Source organism: Athene cunicularia, assembly GCF_003259725.1.
Source record: "Athene cunicularia isolate RWA chromosome 17 unlocalized genomic scaffold, athCun1 chr17_part1, whole genome shotgun sequence".
NCBI classification, from domain to species: domain Eukaryota; kingdom Metazoa; phylum Chordata; class Aves; order Strigiformes; family Strigidae; genus Athene; species Athene cunicularia.
The window spans coordinates 12,364,019-12,389,935 of record NW_020799122.1 but is presented as its reverse complement, the minus strand read 5'-3'; the positions used below and the strand labels follow the sequence as shown (position 1 = coordinate 12,389,935).

Below are 25,917 nucleotides of genomic sequence, written 5' to 3'. Positions count from 1 at the left end.
AAAGGAAAAAAAAAAAAAAAAAGAGATTCTTAACAAATTTTTACACAAGGTGAAACACACATTATTTTCTTCATGCATCACAAAGTGGTTTATATTATCCCACGTACACAGCCAGTTACTGCATGTGTGTTGATGGTAGTGACTTTCACAGACATTACATATTCCTGAGCCTTTGAAAGAAGAGTGCTGAACAAAATCGCCCTACATTGGCTTAATGCCCTTAAGGATATCCTTTATCTTTACACTTTCAGTGACAATAAATCCTCTCTCAGAATGTCTGTTGCATAGTTGAGAACTAATATGAATTCTGACAGATGGGTCTAAACAAAAATCCCAAAGCTTTTGTGTCTTCTACCTGTTCTTCCTTCAGTGTTTGCTGTGTTGGTCAGGTCACCGCTGTGAGTCACCACAACCAGAGTGTACTTTCTGCCAGGAATGAGCCCCTGGAAATGCCACTCTTTCAGGTCTTTCTTGTGCCATGTTTCTTTCTGTGTCCCATTTGGGTTGTAAAGATTCAGCTCATAGAAATCAACATCTCCTGCCGCTGGAGCCCAGGTGAACCACAGACTGTCTGTCATGTTTCGGTTGGATGCTTTGAGACCAACAACTGGGGCTGGTACTGAAAAAAGGGGATAAATATTACTTTATGTAGAACATCCTTAGGGTGAGGAGAAGCAACAAGGTCAATCAGACCTTACACTTATCCTGTAACGACAGTCATGTAATAAACTAGACAGCCACCACAGCTGGCCAAAAAGCCAGGAAGCATCAGGAAGTATATCTCAATAGTTTCCTTCCTTATTTTGAACTGCCACTGTCCCCCCAAAAGAGGCTGAAATGTTTATAATAGATAGTTTCGCAAATGTTAAACAACTTTTTTGCAGTCAGTGTCTGGAAACATCCAATTCTGAGGTAGCTGAAGAAAGTGCGCCACTGTCCAGAGGCAGTCCTACACAGGGTTTACTATATGGTGCCTCAGAGGATAAAGGTTTCACAAGAGTGTCAGGGCTGCTAGAGCTGCTTAGGAAACTCTGCTTCCCACATGTGGCTGAACAAACAGAGCTGAAGCCAGAGCTCCCCAACGGCCTGGGGAGTGCTGGGTGGGTGTCCCGGGCTCCCCTGAGCCCCAGTTCCCAGAGTTGGGCCCGGCCGGGTGGCGGTGCCGGTTTCCCCGTCGCTGACGGTTCCTCCTCCAGCTGCCCGGGCCGCGGGGTGGGACCTGGAGGAGCGGCATTTCCAGCAGGTGCGGGACCACTTCAGCTTCGAGACGTGTGGCAACGAGACCTTCCCGCAGCGGTACCTGGTCTCAGGTAGGTCCCGGGAGGGGTGCTGTGGCCAGGCTGTTCCCATGGCATGACCACGGCAGTGCCTTGCTATGGCCAGGGCTGAATTTCTCCTGCTTAAGCTTTAACTGCTCCTGCACTAAGGCAGAGAGCCTTTCCATTTGGTGCTCGGAGAGCTGTGCAGAGCAGCCAGAAGGCAGTCTGAGGTTCCAGCCCTTCATGAGCCAGTCATTCCCCCCAGCCTTGTCTGTATCCCCCTCCCCTTCCCTTCAATTTGTGGTTCTGACCACGGGGTGTAGGGAATGGCCTCTCTGAAGCAAGAGCAGATGAGAAGCAGCAGCTGCGTTAGGCTTACGCCAGGGCTGGCTTTGTGCGTGTGTGTCTTAAGCTGGCCACAGCATCTCTTACAAGTGCAACTTGGTGCTCTGAATGCAGCAGGAAAACCAAATGGTGACCTAAACGTTGCACTCTGTACCCATTGTTCTTATGAGTGACGATAACTCCCCTTGGGTCAGTGTTTTGCAGTATTTAAAACCCTGCAACTATAGATAGCTTAAGCTTTGCTGAACAATGAGGGCTTCCAGCAAGAAGCTGTCTGTTTTCCTTTCTAGCCAAATAATGAGTTCTCTTCTGTGCAACAGGCAGTAAGAGAGAGGAGGCTTTTCTAAACAGCATGTGACTTAGAAGAAAGCCATTTCAGTAACCAGTGTCACATGTTTTTCAATCCTGCCTGCCTGAAGAAAACAGGGAGGGAACAAAAGTGAAGCTGTGAATAGCACCAGCTCAGAGCGCTGCCCAGCCTGGCACCTGCCTGCTGCTGCCTCACACGCTACCTGCAGTGTCATGTGCAGCATCTCACCTTCTTCACATCACTGGTTACTCCACAGCTTTTTCTGCACCTGCACCCAGTCATATATGTTTCACCAGGCATGAATTCATTAATCATTTCAGCCCAAAGATATGGGAACACCAGTGAATTTTAATAGTGCATCCAAGGCTGAAATTTCACTCATTAAGTGGCTCTTTTTGAATAGAATTTTGAGATCACCTGGTTTAAAGCACTGCATAATTTTTATTTTCTTTTTAAAGTGTTATGTTTTATCTGAATGCCCTGGGCAGAACCAGATAATATTTGTGAGAAACAAAACATTAACATTGCTGTCCTGCCAGCTTACAAATAATTTCTTACTCAAAATTCCTGTGAGTAGTTCCATTCCCCTCCACTGCTTCTTGTGCAATATGTGACTTCACATCATCAGCAAGAACTTGAAGGAGACTATCATTTCACAACCAGGCATCTGACTGTCTTGAGTTTAGCTAGCAGCTCCCCAGGATATCAGTCTAAAAATAGATACTTTTTTAAGCAATCCATCTGGTTTGATTTTGGCTTCTGTGAATGGATGTTTTCTCCAGGAACCATGGAGCATATTAGAAGAAAAGCCAGAGTATGTAGCACTTCCACTTCCTACCAGATACCCAAAGCAAATAGAGAATCAACCTCTTTGTCAATGAAGAGTACCAATTTCACTAATGAAAGGTTTCAAACCCATTTCCAAGCCAAGACACAGACTTTGGCAAGTCTGTGTTGATAATGGCAATAATTAAATTCAGGTGCCTCTGTTAATGGAAATGGCCTTACGTGACATACTGCAGCAGCATCTGTAGGATGACTGCTGTTGGAGGGTCCCTTTGCCGTGTCACCCGGTGTGTTGAAATCGACACCAACATCTTCAACAACAGACACCCAGTTATTTATTATACCTCTTTAATTCCTATGCTATTTAAGACTAAGTTAAAATCAAATGTTTGTTGAAGTCAGCAAGCGTTAAAGCAACTGTTTGTTAGATAAGCAAGTATGAGTCAGCCTGTTCTGCCAGTCTCAATTTGCCTTCAGTTATAAATAGATCAGAGGATGAGGCATATCATGATATATCATGAAGCATATCTAGATATATCATGAGATATATATGTGTATGTTACATATATAATATATATCAGCATATCCTGGGCTGCATCAAGAGAAGGGTGGCAGCAGGTCAAGGGAGTTGATTCCCTGCCCCTGCTCTGCTGTGTGAGACCCTGTCTTTAGCCCTGTGTCCAGCTCTGGGGCCGCCTCTGCAAGAAAGGCAAGGACCTGGCAGGGTGGGTCCAGCGGAGGCCATGAAAATGGTCAGAGGGCTGAAACGCCTCTGCTGTGAAGAAAGGCTGAGAGAGTTGGGGGTTCAGTCTGGAGAAGAGAAGGCTCTGTGGAGACATTATTAGCAGGTATTCAATATACAAAGGGAATTTATAAGTAAGTGGAGAGATGCTTTTTGCCAGGGCCTGTAGCAAGAGGACAAGGGGTAATGGTTTTAAACTGAAAGAGCGTGGATTTGACTGGACATAAAGAAGAAATATATTATTATGAGGATGGTGAGATAGTGGATGAGGTTACCCAGAAAAGTTATGGATGCCCTGTCCCTGGAAGTGTTCGAAATCAAGCTGGACAGGGTTTTGAGCAACCTGATCTGGTGGAAAAAGTCCCTGCCCATGGAAGGGAGATTGAACTGGGTCATCTCCAAGGGTCCCTTCCAACTCAAACCATTCTATGATATGTCATTTACAGCTTGTCTCTACCTTATACATCACAGCAGGAGCAGCAGAAAGATTCAGGCAATGCCCTAATGTTCATTTTGTGGGAAAAGTGATCTGTGCAAGTACTTTGGGATGAGTTGGGCTGAAAAAGGTATATAAATGGGAAATGGCTCTTTTGAGGGCAGCTGTTTCCAAATGACTCTCAGAACTGAAATTTTAGGGATTTTCAGGCAGAAGTTCAAGGCCATGTACTGATCTCATGGAAGCTGTTATTTACACCTGCTCAGATGAGAGATTTCTGTAGCCTGGTCTTTCTAATGCCTTTATGCCTCAGCTCAGGTTCTCAGGGATCAGCCTGTTCACAGAGTTCTTCCTGCTAAGCTCCTGCCCAAACTCACCAGAAGTATAGTCATTTCATGCTCATGTGTGCTTTTTTTGTGGTTTGGGTTTTTTTTAATTTGCTTCTGTCAATTGTCTCACTCAGCAAAGTTCTGGAAGAAAGGATTTGGACCCATCTTTTTCTATACTGGCAATGAAGGTGATATCTGGACTTTTGCTCAGAACTCTGACTTCATATTTGAATTGGCAGAAGAACAGCAAGCACTTGTGATTTTTGCTGAGCATGTGAGTATTTTAGTCATTATGCATACTATAGAGTCTTGTTCTGTTCGGTGTTACCGAATTCAACTTTCTGCAGGTCTGGAAAAACAATAACATCTCTTGCCATGAAGCTGAGGTATACCTGCTGTACGCCTTCTCCTCATGGTAGCAGCTTTTCTTTATTGAACCATTGCGTCTGAATTTTTTTTACTATGCCTACCAGCAATCCAGGATACAGACTACTGTTTCAGTAAAACCTATGCCATGGTGTATTTGCATTAGACCAGTGCTTTTGTAAGTAGTTTCCACAGGCCTTGAACTCCACACTGGACTAGAGAGTTATTTTGTTTGGGTAATGTGTAATCTCCCTAGCCTGCGGAGTCCCAAGTCAACCTTTCCCACACCACTCTATTAAATCTGGTATTCCACAATTTATGCATGAAGAGATTACCCTGTTCCCTTTTCTCGTTGGGGATTTCAGGAGACACGTGTGCTGAGGGCCGACTTGGCACCCACTAAGTCATTTCTCATAGACTGTCCATCCTCTACAGGATAATACGTCCTGAAAGTTTCAGTTTATCAGATGCAGGAGACAAGCACTTCCTCAGTTACAAACAAGTTAGAGAACCCCACATGCTCTGTTATCACTTACCATTTGTGTACACTTATCCCAGTTCTGTGGTGAGAACAAAGTTTGAGCATACCTCTTTCCTTTCAGAGGTACTATGGGAAGTCTCTTCCATTTGGACTTGAGTCAACGCAGCTGAAGAAGACTGCTCTGCTTACCGTGGAACAAGCCCTCGCTGACTATGCAGTGCTAATTACTGAGCTTAAGCAGCAGTATGGTGCTGCAGACTGCCCTGTCATTGCTTTTGGAGGCAGGTAAGGGTTGTGTGTGCTGCTTCCTTTTTCTGCATCTTGTCACAGCCATGCTGTTCCCATAGATCTGTTTGGCTCTCAAGCAAGTTCTAACAGCAGAGCTTTAAGCTCTCCAACAGAGAGCAGGTGGGCCTGTACCTCAGCTCCCAAGAGCTCATTACCAGGTCCCAGTCAGTTCTCCCATCAAGAATTAGTCTCCATTTGTGATTGCTTTGGAGAAGAACCACTGCCTAAGATGTTTCTAGGTGTCTTTAATGTACAAGTCAGCCAGAACTCCAGAAAATCAGAAATTGCTTCTGCAGAATAAGAACATTTTCCATTGGAAATACAGAAAACTAATAATTGGTAAAATATTCTTTCCAGAGGCCACCCATTTTTTTACAACATCCAGCCATTTTCATTGTAGGCTTCTTCATAATTCTGCTCTCTAACCTGCTGCTTGGTTGCTCCTGGCTTCCTAGCAGAAGTCCTTCCCCAAAATGCTTGTTCTGTTGCAGCTCAGCTGTGTTGATGTGATGTCCTTGTCTCTTGAATAGGCTCCCCCATGCTTCTCTTTAAAAGGACCAAGTACAGGGCTTCTAATTTAGTTGCAGTGAGGTAACAAACATTTGACCTCATAGTTATTAAACTCCCAGCTAACTGTGGTTGTGACTAGACTGTAGATCTCAGGGGTATTTGTACTGTCACTGTCGGGCCAGTAGCTAATGTAAAAGGCCAAGAGCTGTCCTGGGATGGGGAGGTGAGAGAGGGATTCAGCAAAACCTGCTAGCTGGGCTGCACGTTGGACTACATCTCCATGTGTGTACATCAGAGTTGAGTCTGTAGCAGCCTCAAACAGCACTAAACCCAGCAGTGTTGGAGTGGCACAGCATCTCCTATGAGAGAAAAAATCCCCACCCTCTTCTGTTGCTTATAACTTTGCCAAACTTTAATGTGAAATTACTTGTGGCAGGTTTCAGCTAATACCCATTTCCAAGGGTTAGAGAAATGCATATGGTTTTACATGTGGGTGATGTGTGAAATCGTATTTACTGCAACCACTTGGGGTGGTGGGGAGGGAGACTTGAATACCTGTAAGCTTGGACTCAGACTGGGTGTTATCTGTGTTTTGGGGATGTCATTTGCCACTCCCAGAGTGACCTCAGAGTAACTCCACAAACATCAGCATATGAATAACTTCTGTCACCTTGGGTTTATCTAGCAACTCTTGATATATCTGCAGATTGTGGCCCTCAAACTGAAACTACCAAGGTGGCTTTGAGTTTTATTGTGGTATTTATTAATGTCTCCCATTCCCTATATCTGTGCTGATCATCTATGCAGCTGTTATTTGGGGTGCCCAGGGAGAATACTCCACAGCACCAGAGAGGGCTCTGTGTCCTGTAGTGTTCAGGGACACCCTTTGCTAAGAGCCTAGCTAGTCTTTATAATCCTGTATGCAAAATGTGTCTCCTTTCCACACTGAACAGTGACAACCTCACTTAAGCCCCACTTGGTTCTGCACTGAAGCCCTCAGGACACACTCCTGAAGGTGCAGAGTTAAATACTGAGGCAGACTTTACATTTGGCTGCAGAAACAAACTGGGCTGCTCTGTTCCCACTGGAGTTGGTGTGAATGTTCGGGGACAGGCCAATTAGAACACATTGTGTACTGCTCATTGACCATAACTGGATCTCTTTACATGAGGATGGCATCTGTTAGATACCTGTAAGCTTCTTGTTGCCTTGGATTAGGTGAGCCTATGAATGTTGGCCTGAACTTTTGAGTTACCATGTTATAAAGTCTGTTAAAGGAAGTAACTCTTCTGTCTCTGCTGTGGCAGCTATGGAGGAATGCTGAGCGCTTACATGAGGATGAAATACCCAAACCTCGTGGCTGGAGCATTAGCTGCCAGTGCTCCTCTGTTGTCTGTGGCTGGTCTTGGAGAGCCCACCCAGTTCTTCAGAGATGTAACAGCAGTAAGTAGCATCTCTTTTCAGGAGCATTACTTTCTTCCTTTAGGAAGGCTGGATTTTTTTCCTCTTCCATGTATTTAAACAGACATCTGTCTTCACAGCATCAGTTCTGGGCAGGGAATGCAATTAAATGGGAACTCACCCATAAAAGCAGCAGCTGTGGATGTGATGGCTGAGCACTGCCGTAGCTGTGGCAGCTCAGGGCCCAAAGGTGCTTCTCTGATAAGCACCACAACTCAGTTCTAGCACCTTTAGTACCACTAAGGATTCACTTTCCCATTTCTAGTGACTTGATCATATTGCAGCCTGAAAGTTTTCTTTTGTGTCTGGCTGAATGTCCTTTGGGTAATTTATGACTCAGATCTCCCAGAATGCTGTATTTTGCATTGATATCAATAATTCACAGCAGCTCCTTAGTCCCAAGATGGTTGCATTTCAGTGAAGAGCTTGAAAATATTCATTTCACTAGTTAAAAATATGCAAGGTATCCTGGGTTCACTTAAAACCAAAATTTAAATGTGGCTTTCACAGTTGGGGACATAGGCCCCATAGGAAAGTGGTATTGCTTAGAACTGACTTATAAGGAAAGAAATGTACTAGATGGTAGTACTGAAATCTTGTGATGGTGTCTATGTTGCCTTTTATTCGACATGAATTTCTAGATCTGGGTGACACACATGGCTTTGCATGAAGTACCTGCGTATGAAACTTGAGGTCTTTTTGCTCTTGTTTCAATGCAGAGACTTACAGGACAGATAGCATTACCATTAAGTGTAAATCATGTTAAAATAAACACAACAGCATTTGAAATTCTAAGTGTATAAGAGAATTAAAGACATCTTTTCTTAAAATTACACATTTTTAAAAATGCAGTACTACTTAATCTTCTAACAGACCCTGTGGTGAGAATTCTTCCCTTCTCAGAAGCTCTGTTCAACTGATATCTCTCTCTTGATTGAGCTGTAAATATGCTGTGAGTCATTACACACCTCTGTAATTAGGGCTTTGACCTTTTCATGTGAAGAAACTTTCCAATTAATTTTAAAATATATTCTCTCTGCAGTGATAAGCTGACCTCTGGGCTGAGAGCCTAAGCAAGCATTTTGTTGTTCTCAAAGTAATTCCTTCCACCTTCAACATGTTTTCGTAAAAGCAATTTGTGCATCTGAAATCTGAATTCAATTGCTCTTCTTGGTGAGAGAACACCCCCCGGAGAGCTGTTAATGCTAATGAAGGCAGAAACCTTTCATGAATCATGTGGGAGCTCTCTCTTCCTGGGAGTCCAGAGTGCATTGTCTCAGAGCAGCTTTCTCTGACTTTTACTGAGCTTTTCCAGTCCATTTGATAAGCCTCCAGCTCACAGGGGAAGTGAGCAAAGGGCAGAAGGCAGATGTTCCATAATGCATTTGCATAAGAATAGGTTATACGTGCCAGGTGTGCTGCCTGCAGCCCGGCAGAGAGCCCCTGGTGAGCACCACCCATACAGCCAAATGGGTGCTTCCCCTGAGGTTACTGCTGCAGGCCTGGACTTCAGATCAGTGTAGACATCTGAACTAGGTGTGGTTGAAAAGAGGAAAGCTGGCAGCCTGGAGGGGTAGCAGCTTTCTTTGGAATGCTTGTGATGACTCTTGCCTCTGTTTCTGCCAGGGCTCAGCTGAACTGTTCCTGGGTCTGTACAGCTCTGCAGGGGAGCACAGGAGGAGCAGGGCCCTGCTGCAGCTAATGGGGAGCTCAGCCCCCACGGCAGCCAGAGCAGACCAGCTCCTCTGTCCCAGGCCAAGGTGTCCACACCAATTAGAGCCATTAGTAGATGAAGATCAGTAAGCACATCAGAAGGAGATCTGTAACTCCTAAAGGGATGTAGAGGTAAACTGTGGAAAACTTCCTAATGATTTCTCTAATCATAACAGAGTCAGGAATAAAAGGAAGGTCCCAAATCTGTTTTTAGTTTAGTCTGGGTCTTTGTAAGAAAAAATGCTTAGCTAGTGACTTGTGGTTACTTAACCATAGCTCTAGCAGGGTAAAGGGACCTTAAAAGAACCCTAATGATTCTTATTATTACAAAGCACTGGTTGCCAGAAGATCTCAAACTGTTACAAGCTGACAGAAGAGAAACAGTTTGGGTTGCTAAAACTTTCAGTGACAACTTGTTGCGCCAGCATAACCAGCCACAGTTCTTCAAATGTACCTTAAAGTGCTTTTTCAGGATCAGTAATGTTTTTCCCAAGAAAAAGGATGTGGGATTCTTGGTCATCTGGCACATCACTGGCAGGCTTAAGAAGAAAAGCAGGTCTTGGTTCCCAGACTCTCTATGCATAACTGACTTCTCCATGGCTCCTTTCACGTAGACAAAGTGTAGTTGGAAGAACTCTACTGTCTGTTTAAAAGGAAAAAAAAAACAACAAACAAACAAAAAACAACCCACCAAACTTTCAGGCCTAGGAGCCTGTCACTCTTCCCATGTCCTGGGAGCATGTGTTTCATGTTCAGTCTAATGGCTCCACTAAATGGAAAGTGTTTTGTCTAACAACTCATTCCATTGAGACCTGGTGGAACAGCTGCTGCTTGGTCTGAGCTCTGCAGACTACTGGCTTCTACTGGGACGTGCTGATTGTCTGGACAACAAGGTAGAAGCACCACTGTCACTGCTCCTGGAGATGTAGATGAGGTTCTGACCAGTGGGCCAGTGACCCCTGTCACCTTCTGATACTTCTAGCAGTTCTTCCCAATGCAGCCTCCACACATATCTCCTCTGTGCAACCGTAATCCTGTGTCTTTTCTGTCCATTCAGGATTTTCAGAAGTCCAGCCCCAGTTGTGTTACAGCTGTCCGTAAAGCCTTCCAGCAGATTAAGGATCTGTGCTTGAGAGGAGGTAAGGAAGGATAGCCCCAAGGGCAGCCAGCAGGCAGTCCCAGCTGTGTGGAAAAAAGTTGATTCAGTTTTACTTCAGCTGGATCTTCAACTGGTTCAGCTAAATCAATGCAAATGCCCACCTGGTCACCTCTTTCTGCTTGTATGACTGATTTTTTTTTTTATTTAATTAACAGTTTCAGTTAGCATTATAATTAGTAATCAACACCAAAATGAAAGCATCTATGCTTTCAGTGTTAATGAAACCATCTTTTCTGCATCAAAGTGCAAAAAACACCTGCAGGTGCAAACCACCTGTATTTTATGCTGGTAAATCCTCATGTTTCACCAAATACTTGTCCTCAGTGCCCATGCCATTGGGAACTGTTCAGGTGTATGACAGCTGCGTGGCTCAGCTCTCTGGACATATCTGAGAAATATTTGGAAGGCAATCTAGGTGTTGAAGCAGCCATCACAGTCTTCCATCTCCAATATTGGACAGTTAGGTGAAGCCAAGGACAGAGACAGGTGAAGGTCTCTGCAGTGTCAGACCAGGTATCAGGGACAGACACAGCATCTCCTGGGAGCTCTGCATGGTGGTAGAACAGCTGTAGTGGCTTCCTGGTCTGTCTCAAGGCTTGGGTTGGTCTGTGGTGCTGCATGTCCGATGGCTGCTGTTACTGCCTTGCTGCAGGGGCTGGTCCTGGAACTGCCCAGAGCAGCCAGGGGTCCAAAACCCCATTTAGCTTTGGGTCACAGCAGGAAAGATGTTACTGTTAAATAGCCAAGGTCCTGGTGCCATGCTTTCTGCAGCAGGGTGGATAAGGTGGTCTTATTTAAGGCTTAGGCTCACGAGGCAGATGCCAGGCCTTGGGTTTCCAAGTAAAGACAGCTGGGCTGCAGTGGGCAGCTTGTAGGGTACGATGGGGACAGACAGGAACTGTAACACCTGAATGTGGAGGATGAAAATTAAGGGAGCAGCTTTCCGCAGCAGAAGTGCAAAGGCATAAGACTGCATCTTAAAGAAATCTCTTCAGAGACAGATGTCCTGGCTCCGGCTCTCCTGCATGAGAACTTGCCTGGGGAGACTGTGCTGTGTAACTCAGCAAGGCCCAGGGAGGGAGCCTGTGGGGGTGAGGAGGCAGCCAGGCAGGGCACGGGCAGGGATGGGCTTGTACCAAACTGCTCTTCTCACTGTGCCAGCTGGGGCTGCTGCTGTCTCGGTGGGTGCTGATTCCTCTGGGCTCCCCAGGGAGGTGTTGGTGGCCCTGCAGGGAGCAGTGTGGGCTGTGGGCCGTGCGGGGTTGTGAAGCTGCATGGGAAGGCTGTACCTGAATATCCATATGTGTGTAAATTTAGACGTAATGTTTCCTTCCCACTAGAAACCTCATCTGTGTGTTATGGCATCTCCTTACTCCTGAGTGAAGCCAGGTGCTGAAGCACAGTATTGTTTTCCTCTGCTGATGTTTGTGTCTTTCATTTTCCTTCCTTCTGCAGCCTACAATGAAATCAGCAGCAAAATGTCCACGTGCAATAAGATCTCTAACAGGGAGGATGTTTACCAGCTTTTTGGGTTTGCTAGAAATGCCTTCACCATGATGGCCATGATGGACTACCCTTACAAAACCGATTTCATGGGTCACCTCCCTGCCAATCCCGTGAAGGTGAGTCCCAGGATGTGGGTGAGAGTCACAGTTTCTGTTGTGCACCTTGGTGACCAGAGTGCAGGGACACAGTTGGGGACACACCATCAGCGATGGTGACAGAGGGAGGTAGTGGTGGAAGTTGCAGCCCTTCCACTCTGACAGTAAATCTACACATTTTAAACTTCTCTGTGACAGTGACTGCTGTATTTGAAATGCACTGCTGTGAGGCTTGTCAGGGTTTGCTGGAGCCACCCCTACCCTGCTCTGCCTTTACCTTGGACACAAAGGCCTGTGCAAACTTGTTGACTTCAGCTTTTAAACACTAAAAACCCGTAGCTTTTTTTTAAAAAAAGTGCTTTGTTGTAGCACACCTCAACACACTTTCATAGATCTATTTTTCTTGGTGGGTAGGGATGGAGATCTAAAAATCAGGCTCCTTCCTAAGTGTCACTCAGGAAGATGACATACCTCAGAGAATAATGTAGGGGAAAGCCTGCTGCTGTGGGGGCTGGAAAACCTGCAAACTTTCAAGAGAATCTGATGGCAAAATGTAGGTAAGGGGCCTGGTTGTCAGGGGGTTACAAAGACTTCTCAGACACCCGCTGCTTTTGAAAGGTCCTAACTTTGACCCCAGATCACCAGTTGCTGTTGCAGTTCTTGGTTTCTTCCGGTGTTCTGTCAGCCTTTTGCTGCTGTTCTCTGCTGCATTCCAGCACACCACACAGACAGGACTTTATTTTCCCCTGGCTTTAGAGCATTTATGGTTCAAGCCCTACCTGAGGCAAAATGCATACTGTGTAAGAGGTCATACAGGCTATGCTGTACTGGGACTTAGGACATGCTGTCTCTGGCTCCACTGGGCATCCAGTCCCCTTCTAGGCTCTGTTTAACAACATGTAAAATGGAAATAATTATTCTACCTGCATTGAGGAGGGTGTTAAAATATTCTGATTGTAGAGGGAAGGAACTGTTGTGTATCACTGACCTTTTCACAGCTGCTTAACTTGTTAAAGGAACTGTTTGTCCTTGCCCTGTCTCCTTGTTTTTATATATTTTATTGCTAGAAGGGAGGGGGAAAAAAACACTCGAAACATGTTGCATTAGGCCCTCGGAAAACTGCTGAACCATAAAATGTGTAAGTGATTATTGTAATGAATCTTCCAGCTTAGATCTTCTTTGGAGCAGAGACTGTTAACTATCCTGTCTGCAATTTACCTATAATGTGTCTCATCCAGGTCAGCTGTGAACAAATCCTTGCCCACACAGACCCAATTCAAGGCCTGGCTGCTCTTGTTGGTGAGTTAATATTACCAGTTTGGTCTTCTATTTAACATTCTGTTTTCCAGAAGCACCTACAAGTAGAGCTGTTGTGTTGTTGTGCAGGTTGTGTATTGTGGGAGCTGGTATGACTCCGATCTTCCACAGGGATGTTTTGCCCCATATTGACTTTTTGGTGAGGATGTCCCATGGTGGCCCATGGGTTCATTCTCTCACCTTTCCAAACTTATTCTTGTCAGGTTTTTCAGCGATTGCAGCCCCATAGCCTGTCTGTCCATGAGATGTGGACCTCTAAGGTACTTGGTTATTTTCTAAAAGTTTACCCACACTCTGGTTCAAGCAGTCACAGGTTCAATGCACGTTCACTGGAGGAAGTTATCTGGTCTGCGTGTTGAGGACGAGGTTCTCATCACAGTACCCTATGGTCTTAATCCAGTGGCAAGACAATCTTAAATGTACATCTCTTTGAGTACTTGATTTGTCAGCCAGCAGTGTTTGTAAAGAAATTATTAGAGACAGAATTAAAAACTCTTTTGAAGACTTCCTCATAAAATCTCTCAACTTCCTCATTAAAAATAAGTTTTACCTTGGTCATTATTCAGAAAAACAGGTTCTGAATGACAAAAAAATCGATTTAAGGAATTCTTATGGGTTTAATGCAGTTTAGTGGGATTGGGAACTAATTTTTTTTTTTTTGCAAATTATGTGTGTCACATGATAGCACCAAGTCAGAAATGTACCAGTTCCAAATAACTGCTAAAGATGTTTGCCTGGAAACTATAAGAGTTGTTAAAATACTAATGTCTTGGCAAACACTGTCAGATCCCTTGATGTATTCACATCCTCTTACTTTTTTGAGGCAGAGTGGGACTCTTGTTTCTTTGTGATGAACAAGCTGAGGGTAGATTTCTTCCTCCTTCCTGTGGGGGAGCGCTTTGTGGCTCCCTCCATCTCACCAGCTGCATTCACTTGGGACAGTTTAATCATGCAAGAGGCATGATCCACCAGAGCTTTAGGCAGGGGACTGGCTTTCTTCCATACCTGCCCCTCTGTGTCATACAGGAAGACACTGTCTTCTTTCTGCATGTGCTTCAGCTTCCCACCTCCTGCAAGGTACAGCATAGTGTTGTGGGCTGTGATGCTGAACTGGCAGCAGTTAAATGGGGAGAGCGTTAGTGTTGTCCACTGATTGCTTACAGGACAATAATACTCTGTCTCACTGACATGAATCCACTCCTTCACCTGCAAAAAAACAGACCAACACTCACCTGTTATCACACCTTGAGTGGGCATCACTGTCATGGCTGGCTTGGTTCATGACAAAGGAAACCAGTATCTCAGCATCTGTTTGAATATCATGGGGGTCAAGGTGCTGATCCACATTTAGCAATCAGAGCCTCAAAGGAAACTGAATAAAATACCAGAATGGCACGGCTTTAAAGGAGCATTCTTCTTGGAAAGTCAAAGGAGTGAGCTGAACAAGGTGCCACAGGGACCTGCTGGAACTGGCATAGCCCAAGTCCTGCCTGCTCTCCAGACTCTTAACACATTACGAGTAAAATAATCTGAAGAGGGCTATATTGCATTGAATTGTGGACAATAACTGAGTTGGTGTCATCTGGAGGAACTGGATATCAGCCTTGATGTGCAGTTTATAGATTCTATCCCTTTCCTCAGTGAGCAATAAGTACTCTAAGACATCCTCGTTCTTTCAAAAGAAACTGTATCCATCATGGTAAAATGGGGCCAGGCCCTGAGTCTTTACACTTTCAAATGGGAATTGCTGAATGGTCTTTGAAAATTCCGTTCTTTTGGCTTTAGGGAATGGGATTCTCCTAGAGTCACCCTTTCAGTCCCTGTCAGGTCTCTTCCCAGGAGGCTGGGCAGTGCTTTCCCTCCTCTTTCAGAGATGGGAAATACAGGTTTGAAGAAACTTCACTTGCATTCCAGGACTTGAGCCCATCTTTCCTAAAATCTAGGCTAGTGTCCTCACTGCAGTTCATTCCTCTTCCCCTCTGCCAGTGTTTCCTCCTCTCTCTGCTTGAACAAGGAAAGTGGTCAGTGTGTTAGGGGCAGGTATGTGACCAGTTTTACACTTAGTTTTTTCCTGTGTTAACAGGCTGCACCTCCACTGTATTCTCTGTTTAAAAAAATACTTTAAACAGCCTTTGTACTTTAGCAGATAGTGTGACAACAGGGCAGCTTCTCATGCACATTATTATAATGACAGGCACATTTTCATAAGCTTATTGGCCTGACTTGGAACTGTGCCAGTCCACAAAGAGACCAAAAATGATGAATGTCAACCCGTTGGAATAAAACAGGGCCTAGCAATACAGAGACCCTGGTTTGGATCAGATTTGGGATTAGAAGAAAAATAAACTTACTCCTTTTAGTGTCCTTCCTCCAATGCTAAAGATCTTGTCCCCGACTGTAGCCATCCCATGATCACAGCGGGTAAAAGCCATGGCACTGTTGCCAATCCAGCGTCGGAGGCGAGGGAGGTAGCTGTATGTGTCTTGTAAGGTTTTACCCCCAGAGAAGCCTCCTAAAAGAAAAGCAGAAGTCTTGAAAAATCTGTCCATCATCCTCTCTGACATCCAGCAAATCTTCTGCAAACATTAGCAGAGTTGATTTTTTTTTTTTCTTTAAAATACTTAAGAAGCTGGGATTTAAAATTTCACACCATTCTGCAGAGCTGACGCAGTGCGAAATTTAAAACCTGAGCTTCTTAAGGAATTTTAAAGGGGGGGGGGGGATCCCAAACCATTTCCAGCTCTTTCTGTAAACAGTTTTCCACAAAATATTTTTGAATAAGGTATTAAGGTATTTCAAGTGTAACCAGGAACAGCTTCCTGCACAGAGTCACAGAATGGTGGTTTGAAAGAAAAACGTTCAAAGCTCTTTGAACTTTGGATCTTTGACAGAAGCTCAGAGCCAATCTGCCAGTGCTGTTGTCAACTTTTTCTCCTTATTGGGCACTCACTTGTGTGTTTCAGGTGTGCATTATAAAAAGCTCCTTGCAGGAGGAGGGTGCTGCTATGGGAAGGGTAAACACCTCCAGCTACCTGTCTGTTGAATTCCAGCCTGCACAGAGTCTGCAAACAAGGCAGATGGTATTTCAGGTTGGCCATAAGCCCCAGCTCACCTAGGCGTGAATACTTTGTCTGCTTTTAATTTTCAGTTTGCTTGGGCAAGGCCGTAGGCTGGCCAAACCAAATTTGCAGTCACCCCAGTAGCCCAGAAGGAAATGAATGCTCTAGGTAGGTATAAACCCAAGGGGTCTAGTGTTATCCAGCCTAGATCACTGGGCTGTGTTTGCAGCTCTGAGAGGCAATTGTGTCCTTGCTCTTGGGTAGGAATTGAGACCAACAGGAATTAAATGAGCTGCTTCTGGTGCCATGGGCCAGCTGAGTCAAAGTAGGGACTTGAACCTGAGTCTCAGCAGCTCCCCAGCTAAGCCATTATCCACCTGCACTGCCATGCAGGAGGCCTGCTGTCACGGGGGAGGAGGGGGGGACACATCTGGGTAGGGCAGCCCCTGTGCTGCCACCAGGCCTCAGGTGTACAGTCCATCCCAGAGAGGGGCCCTTTGCTGCAGCTGTGCAGCTGTGGTTCATCTGGACTAGAGCAGTACCCTGATCCCAGTGGGCTGTGACTGGTGCAGGGAACCTGTGGCCATGGCAGACTGGCCCAGGACTTTTAACTGCAGAGGCGGTAACACAAACACCGTGCAGTTCCTAGAACAAACCAAAGATCATCTTTCAAGACCAAATTAGTACCTGCAAAAGCTAAAGATCCCACAAGAATTTTCTGAACTGTTGAAACCTGTCCTGCTTTATTGTGAAACATCCTGCCCCATCTACCAAAGATCCCGTAAAGACTGAGCCAGGATTGCAAGGTCAAGGGTGAACAGGGGTGTGGATTGCAAGCAGATGGTGTCACCTTTAACGTCTTGTAAAGAATTCCTGGCATTCAGGAGGGCAGTGAGGCTGTGGTAACACAGCAGGGAAGGGGCACTGGAGCTGTGGGTGTTACTGGTGTGGGTGCAGGCATTAAGATACCAGCAAAAATCAATGAAACTATATGACAATATGCTGCTTTCTACTAGCTCTATCACCTGAAATATAGAGTATTCCCTTGTGGGTTGTGCCTGCGTGATCAGCGATAGGCACGGGGAAGGGAGCTGTGAACTCCCACTTGTTGTCAGCGGGCTGGTACAGTTCCGTGGTGCGGGTGAGGGTCCCCAGCAGTGTCCCACCACCCACAGCGAAGATGCGATCAAACAGTACGGCTGCCTGGAAGCGCGTCCGCCTCTCCAGCATACTGGCGACCTGGAGCCAGGAAGCGTTGCGGGGATCAAATCGGAAAACCTAGGATCACAGCAGATGGTGATGGTTAGCAGGAGGCAAGTGGCTGGCTTGCACCTTGTGTGCCTTCAAGAACTGATAAATATTTTCCCTGGACTGAGGAAGGTTTTATATTCAGACCTGGACAGGCTCAACTTCCAGTGCCAGCCAGCTGATAGCAGCAGTACCTTCCCAGTGGAGCTGGTGGCTCAGTTACAGCCTTTCTGCAGGTCTGTGGGGGTTGGGACAGGTTGTGCTCCTGTTCCTGCAGCAAGCAGGAGGTCAAACACATTGGCTCAATGAAATGCCTTTGTTTCAAACACAGCTAGCATGTGTCAGCTGAAAACTTTTTTGGTGATATTTAAAACAAGCACATTTTGCATCTCTGCTACTGTTTGTAGTAGAGAGCAGCTGAGCTTTGCCTGCTGCTCTTGCCCAGGAGAAGGCAGGAGTGGCTTCCCCTCCCCTCATCCCTGATGGCATCCCCACAGGGGTGTAGCACCTCTGCTAAGGCTGGGGTTCCACTCAAATCTTGTTTAGCAGTAAATACCTCCCCAAACTTGCTTTGTCAGTCGTGGTTAGAAAGCCCATGTCAGTGAGCAAGAGCAGTATCTGCAAAACCACACACAGCCCTGCTGTTTCAGCATCCTCTGCTCCACTGCTGCTGTGAGCAGCCTCCTGCCTTCAAGGCAGTGGAAGAAAGTTGCCGTTTACAGTGGCACTGCTGAACTAAGTACAATGCTGAAATAAGTCCCCTGGAAGTATGGAAATGAAAAACATGCTGTTTTTTCTAGCAAACTCACTGAAGCCATCTAAGAAAACATAAAATCCTGCACAAGTCTTTTTACACTTAAGGCAGAAGAGGAAGGTCCTGGAAGCTAAAGGAGATTTACCTTTCAAGGGCAAAACCAAGGAAGGAGGGGCTCTCAAGTGAAGTGGCTTTAACCTGCCTACCGAGTGCAAGTCCTAGGGCAGCAACAAGGGGGATAGGGTAGCATTCAGGAGGTTGCTTGACTGACTGATGTGGACCTGGCTGAACCTGCGCTCTGGGAGTTGTGTATGGATCAGGATGACAGTTTACAGCAGGAGCATGGTGGGACCAGGGCAGGACCTCGTTGCTTCCCAGAGTCTGGAAGCTCTGTTCCCAAGGGTTCTCAGCACTGTACAGAGTGCTAAGAAATAGGTAGAGGTAGATGATGTGTGGTGGGCAAGAAGACTGATTCCCTCCCTTCCTCACCCAGCCATTTTTCCAAGGCTACATGTTTCTTGTGCCTTACCTCATTCAATGGCTGCTTTCCTGTGGGATCAAATTTGCACTGTCCCCCAATGACAAAGAGGAAGTCGTTGATGATGGCGACACAATGGTTGTACACTGGCACACAGAGGTCCCCGATTTTGTGCCAGGCGCTGCAGCTCTGGTCTGCAGCCCACATCTCTCTGCACAAGCAGTTGTCAGCAGTTCTGCCGCCAGCCACCAGCAGTGCGGTGGAACCGGAGCGGAGGCTCGTGCTCTGCGTCTGCAGGACTGGCTGAGCATACAGCCGGGAGTGGTAAGTCAGAGCCTCCTGCAGGTACCTGTGGCAGCCTGAATCCAGCCTCATAAGGGGCATTTCCTGGACACAGCTCTGCAGATCCCTTAAAGGAATGAGAGGGAATCTTATGCGCCCTAAAATATCTGCTGCATCTTTCAGCCGCACGCGGTCGTGCTCCAGCCAGATCACAGCGGCCTTGAACAGCTCCAGCTCGCAGCATTCCTCAGTGTCAGTCCTCTCTAAAATTTCACAAAGGGTTCCTCGGTCCAGGTCTTTCAAACACTGAGGATCAGCCAGGATCTCTTTGTAATGCTGCCCTACATAGCACATGGCTTTCTGTCTCAGCTCTGCTGGGCCGAGTTTTTTAGCAATGTTAAGAACATCTATGCAGTTTTCACAGTTCAAGCAGCTCTCCAGAAAGCAAAAGCACAGCTTGATCACCTCCCGAACCAGGAGGGTTTCTGCAGCTTTGAAGGTTTCTTCGATATTCTGTAATGAGAGGTCTAGCCTATTGGAGTAAATGAAGTTGAGAACGTTCTGCAGCCCTGCAGCACTGACAGCTTTCAGCCGAACGTTGCTGTCTGTGCTGTCTGCTCTTGTCAAGTTTCCAACAAACAGGATCTTGCAGTAATTACTTGCTGATGCTAAAACGATCTTGTGAGCTGGAAAGCAAACCCCTTCTGCCTCCAGTGTTACGTCGCACAGCGCACTCTGCGAGCGAAGGCTGTTGAGCCCTTCCAGGAGTTTTGCCAGATAGGTGTCTGACACAAGCCTCACCGTGCTGGCCTGGGAGCTGAGCAACATTTCTCTGAACGAGGTGTAGCCCTGGGGCAGCCTCAGGACCCCTCACTGCACACACTCAGCACATCTCCTGCAGCAGAACCGGTGGTTTTACACTCCAAGGGAGCCGAGGCTGTGCTGCCCACACCGCAGAGCTGTACAGAAGGCAGCAGCTGCAGCAGCCTCCCTCTTCAGGGGCCTTTGCCGGCGCAGAGCTCTGTGTGCCTTGCAGAGCTGTGTGGGGCCGTTTGCAAGTGGAGTTGTTGGTGCTGGTTATCAGACAAAGCCCACAGTGTTTGTGGGTTTTGCCTGTGGGCTGTGACACTGGAAGCAGCAGACAGCCACCGGTGTGGCCGCATTCCTCCTCCTTGCTATCTGGTAACTACCCGTCCACACAAAAAGCAGTTCATTCTTCAGCAGCTCCCCAGCTCTGCTTCGCTGGGCTGCCTGGTCAGGTGCTCTTTCATCAGGGCAAGCCTGCACATGCCATCTTCCCCTTCTTGAACAACAGTCAAACAAAATCATGTTTGTGATTTACTGCCCTTGGCCCTCTGACTAGATTTGATGCTTTCAGGGAGGGGGTGGGAAGGTCTCAGCAGTTCTGTCTCGTTCAGTTTGAATCATTCAGCCAAGGTCCTGTACACAGCCTGTCCCTGGGTGTTCTGGGGACTGGAGGTTCTCCCAAGGACTAGTGAGCTTGTTCCTTGGCTTCTGGCACAAGTAGAGACAGCGGAGAGCACCTGGGATCATCCCCATGGATAGAGCAGAAGCAAAGGGTATCATGCAGCTGGGCTCGGGACCATGTGAAAACTTTGGCATAAAGTTGGGCTCATAATGTAACACTGGTGCAGACCCTGCTAGCTCTGCCCCAGCCTTATGCACTTTCCCAGCTGGGATAGCTACCCCTCTGCTTGGTCTGGCCATGAGGCTCACGTGGGAGGCAGTGGGTGAGACAGCAGAGAGGCACTGACAGGTTGGCTTTGTGCTGTTCCCACTTGGCAGGGGTGTTCTACAACTCCTCCAGCTCAGCGCAGTGTTATGACATATACCGGCTGTACCAGGCCTGTGCTGACCCCACAGGCTGTGGCAGCGGCCCGGACGCTGAGGCCTGGGACTACCAGGTAAGGTGCTGGAGACACTGACAAGTTTCAGCTCCTACCATGATTATCCCCCCTCCCTGTGACAGCTTTTGCACCTCTCCTAGGTTTGCACCGAGATCAACTTAACTTTCAACAGCAATAATGTGACCGACATGTTCCCCGAGATGCCCTTCACGGAGGCCATGCGAGAGCAGTACTGTCAGAGCAAGTGGCACGTGAGGCCACGAGCACACTGGCTGCAGACAAACTTTTGGGGAGGAGGTGAGCTGTGCTGGCTTCTCACCCCTTCGCATTACCCTGTAGTTGTCTGCCTGTCCCCTTCTGCCCAACTGAGCTCCGAAGGGACAGGCCACAGTGCACTAACAAGTCCTGGCAGAAAGTCACAGCCTTGTGCTGACTTAAGCCAAACAGACTTTTCTGTACCTCTTTGAGACAGAAGTGGAAAATCTAAAAACTGCCAAGAATTTGGTTTATTCTCCTGTTTTCTGTTCCGAGCCATGCTTCCTGTAGTAGCCAAACACATTTGGGTAAATGGGCAGGAAGGAGGCTCTCAAATGTCATCTCTCTGAATTTCAGACCTGAAAAGTGCAAGCAACATCATTTTTTCAAATGGAGACTTGGACCCATGGGCTGGAGGTGGGGTAAGCACGTGCACTCCTGCACACCGAGCACAGAAAGCAGCCTTTCCAGGTGATACACTGCCCCTCTCTCCCTTCCAAAGCAGAACTGGTGATTCAGAGTTTCTGCAAGTGGCTGTTTTACACTGAACCATTCAGGAGCCTCAGGACATTAATCATGGGCACACTGATTAGTCCATCAGCCAGGAACACTGGTGCAGCAAAGGTGGCTTCACTAGTGCAGACACAGCAGGAGCCTCCTTACCCAACACCTGGGCTCTGAACCACAACCCATCGTGTTTCTCTGGAGACTTGGTCTCAGTGCTGACAGCTCCTTGCCCTCTCCAGACTCAATACAATACACTTTGTGAGACCCAGCAATTGCTGTAAGCAGCAACTCAAAGCAAGGCATATTTTAGCTTAGGCTCAGCAAAACTTTAATGGTGGTGGCAGAGCTCTAGTTTAAAATTTAAAAACAAAAATGACCCAGAAATGGATTTTGAGTTAGTTGAGCTCCATGTTCTAGGCTGCCTTGGCCATCCCAGCTGAAGAGGAACAGATTCCTTAGGGTGCATGGGCCCAAAGGAGCCTGTTACTTCAGGCTGCCTGTGCCAGAATTGTCTGACAGTTTTCATCTTGGGTGAAGCCTTCACTTCATTTGAGACAGATGGTTTGGCTCATCAGGACTCCTAGCCATGCACACAGCATCAGCTGTACCAAGGATCTCTTCCCGTGCTTTTCCTTAGTCCTTCCCAGCGTGTCTTCCAGTTTTCAGAACTGATATCGTTCTGCTTGGTGACCTGGTGAGAGTTTGTCTCTGCTGCTTCTCCTTCCAGATAAACAGCAGCCTCAGTCCTTCACTAATTGCACTGACAGTTAAAGGAGGGGCTCATCACCTAGATCTCCGGTAAGTACTGAACCCTCCTTTGGCTGCCCAAATCCTGCTGCAATGGGTGTTTGATCTTAGCTAGCCACAGTCCAGCAAACCAGGAGATACCTGAAGAGGCCTGACACCAGACTGTCACAGCACAACTGTAAAAAAGCATCCTTCTTCCCCAGTACAGCATCCAGGGATGCCAGGCTGTGCAGAACTCGGCACTAAGCTCACCTATTTTCATTGGAACCTGTTCTTGCACAGTGAGTGGCACAAGTGTGTGACAGCCTCTAGCTGTACCCACATAGTCCAGTGTTTCTTGGCATTAGCCATCAGCCTTTAGGCCCAGAGCAGAGAGGGCAGCAGCCACCAGTGCAAGGGACAGCTCTCGAGTCTCTCAAGCCTAGCTCTCGAGTCTCTCAAGCCTGTCTCCCAACCTCCTGGTGGGTGTGAGACTGGAACTTGTTTTCCAGGAGATAGATATGAGGTACAAAGCAGGTAATTTGTCCTTCAGTTCCCTGGCTTGGTTTTCCCTGTGCAAGGGGCAGAGAGCTGCTGCCCACTGAGTAGCTCACACTGCTCTGCTTTCTCTAGAGGACACAACCCCGCTGACCCCCCGTCCGTCACAGAGGTGCGCAAGCTGGAAGCGAGCATCATCAACAGCTGGGTGAAAGCTGCACAGATGGAGAGGGCAAGGCAGAAGCACTCAGGAGCTCCCGCGGGCAGACAGTTGTGACTGCACCCATCCCACAGCCCCTGGTGGGTGGGAGGCTGCCACCAGCACACAGACAGACAGCAGCCTCTGAGCTGGGCCTCTGCTCTTTGGGAAGTGTGATCTCCTCGGCCCTGACTGTGGAAATTCACCTTTCTGGAGTGTCCCACCTGCCCCTAATCAAGCATCAGAACAAAAGCAAAAGGACAAATCACTGACTAAAGCATGAGAAGGCATTGTAAATGGTAGAAATAATAAAAGCTGGCCTGAAGGCCCAAGAATCATCACTGTCCTGAACAGACGGTTGCAGGAGGCACCTGAAGGTTGAAGCTAAATTATTTTTAGACAAAAAGTAAATACTAGATGACTAGTGGAAAAGCAGAGGTATGGTCATTACTTACACAAGTTCACAGGGGACTCCACTAGTCACCAGTTATGTCAGCCTCATCCAGTACTGTGGGTTTGGTTTTTTGTTTGGTTTTGGTTTTAACTTGCACAAGAGATCTCCAGTTGGTGAGCTGGTATTTACACAAAGAAATCCTGGTGTGTACTGCTGTCACTGAAGGGCTGCCTATTGATGACCAGTAAAGCACACTTCCACTTGAGACATCTTCAGATCTTTTTTAAATAAATTACAAGTTTATTAAAGTGATATAATTGCATGGCTTGGTAGTATAACCAAAGAAGATAAAAAAGGATACTTCTCACCTTTCCAGGTGGAGTATACTCATCTTTGCACATAGACAGGTGGATTCTTACCTACTGGAATTACTATGCACCAATTAATACTAGCGTAATTGCAAAAATATTAAATCCTGGTAATCAACTGGATGCCTCAGTCTGTCCATTTACAATGATTTTACAAGTTAGCGAAGCCCCCGGGGTCACAGACTCACATTACTTATACAGGCAAAGTCACAGCACTGCTTCAGCTTTTGTTACACTGCTCAAGCACAAGGCTTTGTGTTGAGCGTTTGCACAGCTGGGCCCACCCTGCCATCACAGTACAATTGGTTCCCAGAGCTACGATGTCACTCACTAATGTTATTTCACAATATTCAGCTGCTGAGAAAAGGGTTTTTTTGCATATGACTTCCTTACCTCTTCCCTGTTCTTAAGTACAAAAGGGCCAAAGCTTCCGCTCCCCACACCCACACCCCCCGCTGAAGAGCCACAGCAGATGAAGTCCATTTACCAGACCTCTCAGATATGTATAAATGAAGGACAACGTATGGAGGACCTGATAAGTCAAACTCCAGTCCTTCAAGACTGCTAGTGGAACTACACCCTCAGTAAGACCTGTATCTTCTCAGTTTGGGCTGACAGAAACCTCTTGGCCTCTGCTAAGAGCTGCCAGTTGAACCATACAGCTCACACAAGGCTGCTCCTTCCAGCCTTGCTGATAGGCTATAATCTGCTCTTCTCACAGGACCACCCTGGCTTTCCTGAATTTAATTTGCTGTACCCCTGCAATTATTCAGGACTAGCACCATATTAAAAAAAGACAATGGTGGATGTGTCTGCAGAGAGGATTAATTACATCTTGTTTATATTACCTTTCTAACAGCACCCTTAGCTCCCAGCAAACAGGCACCCCAATCAGCCCAGCAATGTGTTAAAGCAGCCACAATGTCTTTTGGAAAGGAATCTACAAGTTAACATCTTTGCATGGGGCTTGTTTTGTGCCTTAGAGTGAACAGAGACCCTGGTGTCTTGACATTCCAGAAGGAGAGAGTTCTTTAATCCTCTTATAATGGACTACCAATCTTTTATTTTCTGCTGGCTGACAGTACTTTCCCCAAAGGAATCCACATAGTGCAAAGGACACAAATGGTTTGATTTATATGGAAAGATGAACTAAAGGTTTTCAGATACTGTGGCAAAGGGATAAACAAGATATAAATGGACGTTCATGCAGATGACCAATGCTAAAAATCATTTAAAAAACAGGCTTCAGAAACTGTGGCAGAAGTCTGAAGCCAGTGCCACAAATGTCCATGATATTTTCAAGCCTTGGACAAGGAAGAATGGGACCCAAGCAGAAAACCCTGGTTGTGTGGTCCTCTGAACTGAAGGGAAGAGCCCAGCCCAATAGTCACTGCTCTGCAGGAACGCTGCTTGTGGCTGAGCTTCAGGGAACACAGAAGGAAAAGGGAGTGCAGGCAGAGAGTAAGTGACCCAGAGAACCATACACAGATGGAGTCCCCATGCTGGTTTAAGACCTGCACCAGTGGGGTGGTTGAGAAGAGGCTTATTCACTCTATCATCACATAACAGCATGAGGAGTGTGACCACGATGGGAGCATGTCACAAAACAGTGTAAGTGTGTCTCTGGTCACAAACCTTTAAGTCAGAGCTTGCAAACTGATCATGCAAAGCAGCAGGTTCTCCTGGCAAGCTACAAGTCATCCATTTCTGAAGAACTTATGGTTGTTTTTTTTGTGGAAGCTGAGACCTCCAGACTTTGACAATAAATTCTAGCAATACTTCAGAGACAAAAAAACCCAAACCATTCTTCCCAAATCCAAAGTCAGGAAACTTAACCCTTCTGTTGAAGCAACAAGCTTGCTAGACAGCATCATGGAGCTCTCCTGACTTGTCAGTTTTACTGGTCTTATGACACATACTGAGTGTGGCATTGGAAATCAGGAGCTGAACTGCCTGTAGGAACGCACAGCTGAAATGAAATGGTCTTTAAAGGACAAGATAAATTCACAAAATTGTGTAAACACGTTCATTGCAAAAACCTATCCTGTATGCATCCCTCACCACTGCAATGTCACACTGATAGAGAATAGGAAACAGTGAATTCTTTGCCTAGTCTTTGGAGGGGTAAATACAGCTCTATCCGAGCGTGGCATGTAATGGTGAAAATCCTGTTAATGG

The 25,917-nt window shown here is 46.6% G+C and overlaps 2 protein-coding genes across 2 annotated transcripts in view; one reads left to right on the top strand and one right to left on the bottom strand.

Annotated features, from left to right (window-relative positions):
* DPP7 (dipeptidyl peptidase 7) overlaps positions 1 to 24,300 on the top strand; it is a 32,667-nt gene extending 8,367 nt beyond the window's left edge. Inside the window, exons 2-13 of the mRNA XM_026860709.1 lie at positions 1,125 to 1,310; positions 4,342 to 4,481; positions 5,176 to 5,339; positions 7,160 to 7,295; positions 10,084 to 10,165; positions 11,641 to 11,807; positions 13,025 to 13,085; positions 20,731 to 20,849; positions 20,933 to 21,089; positions 21,405 to 21,469; positions 22,282 to 22,352; positions 22,914 to 24,300. Coding sequence (XP_026716510.1) covers positions 1,125 to 1,310; positions 4,342 to 4,481; positions 5,176 to 5,339; positions 7,160 to 7,295; positions 10,084 to 10,165; positions 11,641 to 11,807; positions 13,025 to 13,085; positions 20,731 to 20,849; positions 20,933 to 21,089; positions 21,405 to 21,469; positions 22,282 to 22,352; positions 22,914 to 23,055 — 1,490 coding nt within the window. The 3' untranslated portion in view covers positions 23,056 to 24,300. The remainder of the gene's footprint in view (positions 1 to 1,124; positions 1,311 to 4,341; positions 4,482 to 5,175; positions 5,340 to 7,159; positions 7,296 to 10,083; positions 10,166 to 11,640; positions 11,808 to 13,024; positions 13,086 to 20,730; positions 20,850 to 20,932; positions 21,090 to 21,404; positions 21,470 to 22,281; positions 22,353 to 22,913) is intronic.
* LOC113486628 (kelch-like protein 13) lies at positions 13,751 to 19,871 on the bottom strand. Its single transcript, XM_026860698.1, has 4 exons — positions 18,694 to 19,871; positions 17,188 to 17,440; positions 15,455 to 15,615; positions 13,751 to 14,309 (listed from the first exon to the last, which is right to left on the bottom strand). The coding sequence occupies exons 1-4, from the start codon at positions 19,750 to 19,752 to the stop codon at positions 13,914 to 13,916; spliced, it is 1,869 nt and encodes a 622-aa protein (XP_026716499.1). The 5' UTR covers positions 19,753 to 19,871; the 3' UTR covers positions 13,751 to 13,913.
* Positions 24,301 to 25,917: the final 1,617 nt, after the last annotated feature.

What these genes read in the sequence shown, in the direction of transcription:
- LOC113486628 (XM_026860698.1), bottom strand. Translation starts at nt 19,752, where the DNA reads ATGTTGCTCAGCTCCCAGGCCAGCACGGTGAGGCTTGTGTCAGACACC. An exon ending in GGGAATACTCTATATTTCAG is followed by an intron (nt 15,616 to 17,187) that starts GTGATAGAGCTA and finishes CTTTTCTTTTAG; the next exon opens with GAGGCTTCTCTGGGGGTAAA. An exon ending in GAGGAAGGACACTAAAAGGA is followed by an intron (nt 14,310 to 15,454) that starts GTAAGTTTATTT and finishes GTTTTTTTGCAG; the next exon opens with GTGAAGGAGTGGATTCATGT.